The sequence below is a fragment of the Nilaparvata lugens genome, chromosome 3 (genome assembly GCF_014356525.2).
Source record: "Nilaparvata lugens isolate BPH chromosome 3, ASM1435652v1, whole genome shotgun sequence".
NCBI lineage: Eukaryota > Metazoa > Arthropoda > Insecta > Hemiptera > Delphacidae > Nilaparvata > Nilaparvata lugens.
The window spans coordinates 56,488,768-56,499,782 of NC_052506.1; the positions used below are offsets into that span (position 1 = coordinate 56,488,768).

The 11,015-nt window shown below is 34.3% G+C and overlaps 1 protein-coding gene across 1 annotated transcript in view; it reads right to left on the reverse strand.

Moving 5' to 3' along the window:
- The window catches only part of LOC111052172 (facilitated trehalose transporter Tret1), a 31,236-nt gene extending 20,476 nt beyond the window's left edge, over positions 1–10,760 (reverse strand). The window contains exon 1 of the mRNA XM_039424110.1: positions 10,434–10,760. Within this exon, the coding sequence (XP_039280044.1) occupies positions 10,434–10,438 (5 nt within the window). The 5' untranslated portion in view covers positions 10,439–10,760. The remainder of the gene's footprint in view (positions 1–10,433) is intronic.
- Between the last annotated feature and the right edge of the window lie 255 nt (positions 10,761–11,015).

The window sequence follows — 11,015 nt, forward strand, 5'->3', positions numbered from 1 at the left end:
GTGAATGGATTTGCGGAGAAAAATAATGTTTAGGTACTTGTGTAGACTAAGCTTATATGTTTCATAAAAACAAAATTCAGGTCTGCTGATTTGATTTACAATAATCTATCAATTCAGTTACCTATTGTGGGAGATTCCATTCACACCATAATAACAGTCCATTGCTGACAAAAATAATTATTATCATTCATTTATTTATTTTTATTGTGGATGATGCCCACATGAGCATTTTGCTTGTGCGTGGATGATGGGAAGTGCGAGGGTGACTTATGAGATGATCAAACGTCCATGCCTAATCCATGGTATTCGGTGGGATTCAAACCCGCGACTACGTAACACACTAGCATATATTTCCCACTGTTTTCGCTCAGTGCGAAAACCTTCAAATTAGTCGTTAAAATAGTATCATCGTCTACTCTATTCAATAACGTCTTAAAAGTATAGATTATAGATCTATCTGCCCAAAATATTTAATTGGAGAATCCGAAGTTATAGATTTTCCTTCTTTAATTGCCTGAACAACTATCATTTCACAAAATGGTTATTATTCATTGTAGTGAGGCTTTATAGTTTGGAAATGGTTACATGTGAATAGAAAACGATATATCGTGAAAGTGAAAGACAAAAACATAATTTTGAAGGTATTGATGGTGTTTTTATCTCTGCGAATCTTGATGAAGATGAAGATAAAGTGGAAGATTTCTTTGAAGCTCTGATAAACAGACCGTATAGCTCAATGATTTGTTGTATTGCAACTTCTCATTAATGTCAAGGTGCAAATTCACCTGGCAATAATCATATGCTAAATTATCATTTTGTTTCCAGCAAACCACAATTTTTGCGAAATGGTGTGAAGTGAGAATCGGAAAAATACGAGAAAAGAGAAAGCTGAGATTCTAGTTGGGACGAGAGCTATTGACGAGGTCATACCATCATAATGATGGAATTACATACCGGTATCCATGTTTGGAGTCGACGAATGACGATCTAATGTGGGTAGTCAGTAATGGAATTAGTATGCCAAAAATCTATAATTTTCTGGCGAAAATGTTTCAGGGTAGGAGATAGCAAAGTAAGTTCAGGAGGAAAATATGTTGAATGTTGAGCTTGGTCGATTTACTGACTAGAGTAGAAGACTGTTTTCAAAAGGGACGGGATATTTTTTTTAAGATGTCATAAAGTCGCAGTTTTGGTACAATAAGGAAACTTGTCAGCATATAAAATTATCTTCATTTGTCAATTCAAGAGTCGAAAAGAGATTCAACTTTGCCCTCGAAAAACTTAGCGGAATCTACTGTGTTTTAAAATTGGTAGGCCTATAGGAAGTATGAAGTTCATTTCCCTAGCTGATCAACTTATATTGTCAAGTTCAATAAACATCTAGAAACAACTACTGTTCTTTCTGTCTTTGGTTTCTCTCATGCATTAGGCCTTTACTATTCATTCTAGACTCTTATTTACTAAGAAATGATGGTCATTTGTCGAATACAGGATCTAGAACTTCCTAGTTATTTGTGTGTTGGTAACCCGGAAAGAAATAAAAAATCTTTATTTTTGTTGAACTGTGAAATATATCATCCACATCATTTGTTTATAATTTTTAATCGGCTCTCAACTATGAAAAATTAATGCTCGTAAAAATGTACAATTTTTCTTGCTTTTTTTTTTCATTTGAATGTGTGAATTTCATCGAACCTGTACATTGGAATGAAATTCAATTCTAATAATAATTTTGGAAATTCCCTTCCTTTGCTACAAATTTCAAAATGGTTGATGTTAACTTGCAGAATGAAGATTGATATCAGAGAGGCAATCCAAAAGAAGTGAATTGCGGTTGAAATCTAAGAAAATTTGAAGGCCTATTCGTTCCAACACTAGATGTTGGATGCAGCATTTACACATAGGCTACTGCATTGTTTGGGCGCTCTCTGGGATCAGAAACAATCATTGGAATGAAGTTTGGAGTACGGTACTGATAAGATACACGATACTAACTGTATTATACACAGGTACCAATTGAGTTATCCACAGGTGCCGGTACTCTTCTACATGGGGAAAAGGGGTACGCGATCACAATTATTATGCATTGACAATTTTTAAGATACACCTATACAAGAGAGCTTTTATTCTTGGGATATTAATGAGAAAATATAAATAGGCTTCCTTGATTCTTGATGCTTCATAATTCTATAGTACAGTTCAGTTTCACAGTTGAAGAGGCTCTTAATAATACAATAATTAGTATTTTGAACCACTACTACTGTTTGAAGGATGTTATAGTTACATAACATTGATGAACAATATTGATATATAGATGAAAAGTAGTTTTTATCCAAGTTATAGGTTTTTTGTATGAATAGACACTATAGCGGATAATGAACATAATCAACCTGACAATCAATTACAATTACACCCTGACAATCAAGAGTTATATCCTCAACTCATTTTAGACTGCACTGAAAGTGCTGTACCTAACGCATACCATTGAGAGAAGAAGAACGACTCTTCTATTTTGTTGATGAGTCGAATGACATTCTGAATAGAGTAGTTCTCCTTGGTAGGAAACGCGGAAGAAATAGGTTTACAACTTGCAGTAATAATTTACTACAGATCATCTCTCCAGAATCTAACTGGAGAATTATTGCAACAGACATTGAAAAACATTGTTAGGTATCTTAGTTTTTCTCTATTACTGTCATTGTTGATTAACGTTTGCCGCTATAAAAATCTTCAAATAATAATAATAATTTCAAGGCTTATTATACGCTTATCAATCTTGTAAAGAGTTTCAAACAATATCAAAACTCTCAGAATCCTCTAAACTCTTCAATAATGTTATCCCATATATTTTTTTGAATAAGGAGCAATATATAGAAGGATAAACGGCTTAGCTATAAAACTAGCTATAAGAGCTCATATGATGAGTTTTGGGAGGTTAAGTATCAGACATATAATATGAATTTATTCATTTCTTCATAGAACAAACTGACTATTAGGATGTTTAATAAATAAAAAAGGCTAGATGAGATGGGTTTGTGGTCAGAAATATGTGACTTCATTTCGAGATAGAAGAATAAGTTTATAATGTTTTTATTGATATAATAATGTATAGTAAGTAACTTATTGACATTTTTGAAATAATGATAATATTACAGCCTATACAGCCTATTGGTCCGTAGTATTATTCCTTGATATTATCATCTTTTGTTTTATTCTCAACATTGTATAGAAACATAAAATTCAAGTTCTAAATACGTTAAAATCGATTGAATTAAATAAAATATTCCTGAAGATTACTAGAATCAATATTAATGAACTTATCAAGTCTAGTATTTTTGCATGGAATTTCTTGTGATCCACGCCCAATTCTTGTGTTGGAAATGGGCGTTGTTGATTGTCAATTACCTTGCATTGTGATGCAAGAAAGACTGACATTTCTATACTTGCCGTTCAACAATATTTCGGTAATGCATTACTTCACTGAAATTACTTCAACAATTTGCAACTCATTAACATCTGATTCAAAAGTTACTCAAGACTTCCATAACAGTGTAAATAATTGGTGGAGGCGTTAGCGTTACTTCCAATTATTGTCTCTATGCTAGTCAGACAGACGCTGTGATATTCAGACACACACACACACACACACACACACACACACACACACACACACACACACACACACACACACACACACACACACACACACACACACACACACACAAGACTGAATAAAATCGCAAGTGTACATCGCAAGCTATTTGCGATGACACCTACATCAACAAATGAAGAAACATATATGTTGACAAATAACTTGGCTACGATGAGTCAGAATAGATAGGTATTATACAAATGATTAATTGGGGATGGACAGAGAAGGTTTTCAAATAAAATAAAACACTTTTTATTTTTATTATTCATGGAGCACCTCCCTCCAACAGGTGAAAGTTCAGAAACCGTAGGCTATTTCAGTAGTCGTTATTAATGTCGTGATTTGCTTTACAAGATCAGTCACTACTATGACAACTTGGAAGGAAAATTTCGCTGTTGGGAAAATGTTACGAGGGTATTCATGCAAGGAAATATTTGAGAAAAGCAAGAAAAGTTTTTCTGTTGATTGACAAGAGTTTTTAATTGAGCCCATCTCTGTATTACCATACCTTGTATTTACATCATAATTATATAGAAGAAGAAAAAGAAGAAGAAGAAGAAGAAGAAAAAGAATATTGTTTTTGTTTGATGAAATTCTTCTCTCTTCTTACCGGCAGTAAGATAAATATAGCCTCTAGAAAACGAATGTGATAGGAATAAAAAACTATAGAAAGTTAGAAATGAAAGAAGATTGATTGAATACAATTTTCTGAATGCAATATTATTTTCTCAATGACTATCAATTTCACTTTTCATTCCAACTTATGCTGTTTGTTCATAAACCTACTAAGTGTATCTACTACAGTATTATCATTAAATTGCAGGTATCATCAAATCAAGATTCTTGTAATTTTGCAAGTTTGTTCCGTTCTGTTGTAAGTCCTTGATATTTTTCAAAGTGCAGTAATAGAAACAAAAGTAACGCGTCAGCCTTTGTGGTATTTTTTCAAGCTCAACAATTTCGTTCTATTAGTAGGACGGAAGAGGTATGCTAATATCTATTTATGTGGACTACTAGAGCTCTTCAGACATGCTAAAATTGCCAGTTAAAGCTCGTCTACCGCTACAATGTTTTACTTTTAGGTAAACTGTTGACAACTCGCAAACATTACAATAAACATAGTAGGTACCTAATATAGTTACTTCTGTTTCAAATATCGTGAGGTTGATGGTAGATAGAAAAAGTTGTAAATCAGTTCAAACACACATTTAAGTTAGAACCCAGACAATGACTTTTATTATTAGGAATAACTAACAACTCTCTTATCTGAATAGGCCTACTATTTATTTTATTTTTACGAAACTTGAAAATAAAATGTCATTTAAATTATTTTCATGAAATGCCGTATCGGTTCTTTTGAGACTAAGACGCAAACAATAATACTGTATCTATGTAATTTTTGCTATAAAAGCTCTATACTATAAACAGTATTGTACACTTTAGTTGATTAAGCCATCCTCATTTTTTTTAAATTGAAACAATGATATTATTGAAGTAGCCTATAGAATTAGGACCTTATCAATTTGTGTGGTAAGAAAATTAATTATTATTATAAACTTAAATTAAATGTTTTCTTCTCCTTATTCTTTTTCTTTTTCGTCATGTACATTTTCATCTTCATCTAAGTTTGGGCAAAGCATTGGCTTATTAAATTGAATGATTCAAATCCAGTTCATGTTAACTTAACAAACAAAAGAGATCAATAACCTCTCCACAATCACAATCAGGGGAGGGTAAACTGCTCCACATCTCCCGTGGCCAGTTCTAAAGGCCGTCCACGTCCGTCTTGGCAGTTCAAATCCAGCCACATTTTTCCCAACTGAGTAGCCGAAGCAGATGCTGAGGGGATCTTTTCCATCCACACTTCCTCCCAGCTTGCTCTTATGGAAAAATGTTTATTGCTCAGTTGCTCTGCCATGCGCATGGGAAGATGTCTTGACTTTAATCGATTACCCAAATCCAGAAGATCTCTATGGATTGTAAGTGCCCTGTTACTCTTTATCTTTTCCTATTCATGAAAAAGATCAGATGATCTACGCAGCCCCGATGGAGCAATATTGTTGAGAACAATGAGCCCTAAGATTAAATTAGATTAAGATTAAGATAATGGGCCCAAGGGCCCATTGATTAAACGCATAGTGTGGTTTAGTTGTGCATTGACTCTATTCTGTAAAGTATCTAAGCATGACGCTGGATGCCAAGCTTGAATGAAAGGAGCATGTAAAGAGGACAAGACAACAACTTGGCATCAAATTCAAGAAAATGTAGTGGCTACTTGGGAGGACATCGAAGATGTCAATTTATAACAAATTGTTTTTCTACAAGCAGATTTTCAAGCCGGTATGGACCTAAGGAACTCTGGGGCTGCTCCACTACCTCCGTAGACAAAGCCATAGTGCATTCGTGTGACGTCAGCACAGGTGGGGCTCCCGATCATCCAATGATGACATCCAGCGCTTCCAGAATAGGCCTACTACTCAGAAATACCAGAATACCAGAAAGACCTGGGAGTGGCGACAGTCATCAGTGAAATCCGAAGATTTTCATGAAAACATGAGGGACTTCACCAACATTATTGTCAACATGAAAGCAATCCAGCTGCTCAACGTACAGTAAACTTCAAATGAGATTAATTTAGTAACCTGAAGGACTACACCTACATTAAAATTCACTACTAACGACTAGAGAAATATGAATTTTTGTTTGTTGAACTCTGTGTAGAATGGTGTCATGATGTCAATAATCAGACTGATTATGTAGGCCTAGTCAAGGCCTCTACTAATAGCTCAATTAAATCACTGCTCATAGAGCTCCATTAGCATGTGTCCATTTTATCAAATCCACACGTTCACATTTTTAAGCCTGTATTTTTTACATTGGACACTCCAATAGAGACCAATCTATACAACATTACCATTTTATACACACATTATTCGCAGTTTAAATGTTATTTATTTAGTCAATCGTTCTGACTTACGTATTATTATTCTATCGTCTGATTCTCCAATAATTGTAGCACTTATGGCACAATGGTAGAATTTCGAGAGATATTCGGTAGTTGAACCGTAGGCCTACACCAACCGAAGCTTACAAAGTGTATGTTTCAAATGGTACAAAATAGGTACTCGTGATAACCAGTTGAAATACCAAAGGATTCAAGCAGTGGAATCAGTAGTTTCCATGATTAAATTATCCTTCTTAGGCCAAACAGTATTATCAGAATAACACAGTTTCATTGAGACACTAAATCATCGGGTAGAACATTGCTGAAGGTGAGGATGTTTTATTGTAGCCTCGGAGTTTATAAGCTTAGAAGACCTATACTAAGTGGCACAGTACAGCCACAATTGTATTATTCGAACTACATTATACTTAGTTTCATTCAAAGCTATTTTGGTGCGATGACAAAATGTTCATAAGCGTGCTCTTATAGTTGAACCTTGGATTAGGATAACAAGTTTTAAATTTTACAAAATAGCTACCTATTATCTCTGATAAGGAATATTCACAAATGAATCGTATGCTAATAAGTATGAGTCACTCTCTAGAACATTAGCAACAAGCTGATGACAATGAATGGTCTACCTGGTTCCGAATAAAAATCAAGTATTTCGAATAATGTTTATGCACTTATAATATTGTATAATAATCCTGATAAGCTTCATTAGGTACGCATAAATGTGTGCTACTTCAGACAAAATTTTATTGTCGTATCAGGTCTATTAGCACTTCAATTTCTCAATTCTGAATAATTGTAAATGAATGTTTTTATTTTTCAGTTCAGGCCAAGCGCATAAGGTGTCCCTTCTTTGCAACCACAGTTGCAAACCATTTACACGCGCAACTTGTTTGAAACCTTGGTAATGTATGTAGTTGGAAGGCGCAAACGACGCAACTAGTTTTTAGCCAGTCTGAAACCAGTCGCATACAACTGTGGGCTTGCGGTTGCAGTTGATTGATTGATTGATTAGCTACCTTTATTAAAAACCTAGGAGGGCGAAGTTAGGGCGCAGCCAGCCCTCTCTTATACTTAACCCTCAGTTGCGTTGTAAAATAGAGTTAAAATAATAGAAAAACTAGATTTACGAAATGTTTTTTTGCCATTACCCGTGTGCGGATCAGAATGTTTTTTATAAACTCTCTGGTGCGGACAGAAGTTTTGTTTCAGTTGCAAATTGGTTTCAGACGCAACTGTAGTTGCAAAACAGTCACACCATGTGCACTGGCCCTAGTGGAGCAGCCTTGTAGACCTGCTGGCTTTTTTTCTCAAGAATTATTCAGAATCTAATAAGCAAGATTGACTAAAATAGATTACTCCCATGACAAATTATTTCGAGAAACAATAGAAATGATGCTATTATCTGTTTGACAGGAAACTGTAAATGTTGAGAATTATTGTATATTACGCTGTCAGTAATGAATTTGGAAAATGACTTTGAATAATAATTACAGATCACAAAATTAAGTGTGTTCTCAAGAGACAAATTCGAGAATGGAATGATAAATTCTCAAGTTTCAAAGGAAATTCATAGTCTACATATAAGAGAGAAATGGCACTGATCCATTCACTCATTCATTCACCATGAACAGAACTGAGAATCAACTGGACCAAATACCTTCAGGCATGTATGTTTATTTGTCCTTCTACAGGCTCACTTGTAACTGATTTGAAACGATTTTCAAAGATACGCTAAAAATCTGCGTTTCCAGTTTTTTTTGCGTTTACTCAGTTTTTTTCAAGAATTAACTGACAAGAAATGTTCAAATTTGATGTACGCAGGCTCAGCTAAGATGTAAAAATGTAGTATTGGAAGGGTTTTGGAATGACGCCGAAGATACACCCGAAATCGACGGTTTTTCGGTGGTATTTCATCATTTTTCTGTGTTTTCTCAGTTTTCGAGAAAAAATGTCCAGGAAATGTTCAAATTTGGTACAGACTTTCAGCTAGGGTCTAGAAATTTCATTTTTAAAGAAATTCAATATTTCGCCGAAGGTACCTCAAACTTTTTTTAATATGTTTTCTATATTTTTGCAGCTTTTATAAACAGAAAATTGTTCAAATTTGGTACACAGGTTAGCCTTATATTTCTGTGGGGTTTGAAGTGAGTTTTTCCAGGGTTTTCAATGCTATTTAACTAAATTTCTGAAGTGAATTGAAACTTGAAAGGGTGTGATATTAATTATTTCGAAGAAATATATACTGGAATAGAATAATATTCTTATATTGATCAAGTCTCAGCATATCAGAATTACTGAATATTTTCATTTATTCTGATAAAAATAACGATTCTTGCAACCCTGCGCTTCATAATTCAGATCAACTGATGATTAAATCTAGCATGAAAGCGAAGCGAGTGAAGCGAGCCTGCTTGTCTTTTTTCTGGAGAGGAGGGTCCAGCTGACGGGGGTCCAGACGGATAATGTAAATGAAGCGAGCCTTCCGGCTAGTAATTCATTATTACAAAATGTAATGACCTAAATCGTTGCAATAATACAAATGGAAGAGATGTATACATAAGGAAGATTCAAATTTAATTGTTATTTCTGTTTTTCTCACAAAAAACTTGAGGGTTGAAAGTGATGAGAGAATAATACCGCATAAGAATTAACAGATTGAGAGACGACAGAGGGGCTTCCAAATGTTAAAATTCAAGTTAATAAATGATAAAGCTATGTCAAATTATCGTTATATTCGACAGAATATTTTCCAGTGTACATCACCTTTAATTTCTTAGCCCAGCAAATTATACTCAAACATCTAGTTTCTTTAATTCTTTGTTCACTCAACAGAAACTGGTAGAAACTCATAGATTTCTCGAAACTACTTTTAAAAGACATACGTTTTCAAATCAGAATGTAGATTTGTTTTCAGGTAAACTCTCCGATTCGAGCTAGTGACCTAGTTGAAAAGCTCATTTTTAAAGAGCCGTTACAATAAATTATTTTCCTCTTTGAGTATAGTGCTGTGAAGATAATGTTGCTTTGTTATTCACATTATTTGAAAGAATAACATTTTATACTGGTATTTAAAAATTATTTCAATAAATTGATAGTGTTTCATAAAAAATTATCAATTATTTGAAGTATGATTCATATCAGCGGGCTTAAACTTAAGTGGGAAGTTGAAAGATAATTTTCGATAGTAGAGTTATTACTGAAGATTGAACGAGTATACCTATACGTTTATTTTATGATTATAAGATCATTGAATAAAAAGTGTGAAAAACAGTACAAAAAATGATAAGATTTTATGGAAAAAAATGTTATTCCTATCATTATTCACTATTATTGGAATAGAATCCTGTAGCCTATGGTATATTGATTTTTTGAACTTTTAATTCTAGATATAGATCCACAAGATCATTTGAATAGATTCGATAATCAAAGTCAATACTGTTATCAGAGATTGTTGTAGATTTTCTCCAATATACAATGAAAACAATAGTTTGAAGGTTTCTACAAACTAAGTATCATTTAACTCCAGTTAGATGCTTGTGGCATCATAATTTGTATATTTGTTCCCTAGGCCAGATATCCAATTGAAAAGTAAAGAAAGTTTCCTACAATTATGTACTAGCTTGTTTCTATATAGAACAGGTCTCTTATTACAGAACCAAACAAGTTACGAACAATTCATTTGATAATCCTTATCAATATGCAGTGCCTCGATCATACTTAATTTTCACCAAGTAACTTTACTTATAAAGAGTTTCCAAGTTATCAAGTTGGAGATAGGTGGATAAATTGGAGAATAGGTTGATAGAATAATTGGGTACTTACTCCATAGTAAGGCCGTGATTGACGCACAAGGAACACAATTGAAACCTTTCACTGTTAATTAAACATTGTTTGGAAGTGTAAGTATTGCACTGGTAACAACTCAATGTTTACTTAGATTTCTCCGCGAACATCGATTGGGTGAGTGAAACTGAACTCGCAGATTGGAGAGCGGTGTAACAATCCTCGTGAGTAACCGAACTGAACTGAAGTGGACCACTGGTTGAGTGACTGCGACTGGTTCTCTGGTTGATGTCTACTGGCTTTAGAAGTCAGCAGTCGGGAGGAGGAGATAGCTTGTTCGCGGTTTCTGCAAGAGAGAACGACTGCAACTCTGGCAAAGGTGTTCGAATTTGTGCGTGTGTATGCGCGTGCGCCTGTTATTGGTGTGTGTGTGTGTGTGTGTGTGTGTGTGTGTGTTGTGTGTGTGTGTGTGTGTGTGAGCGACACAACAGCGGTGTTTATTTGAACAGTGGTACCTGGTTGATTGTGTTTGCTGATAGTCTTATCACTAGACTCATTCCATTGTTCATTTTTGTATTGGTAGTGGTACAGTAAAAATAGAGTATAAAATTTAACTTGTGT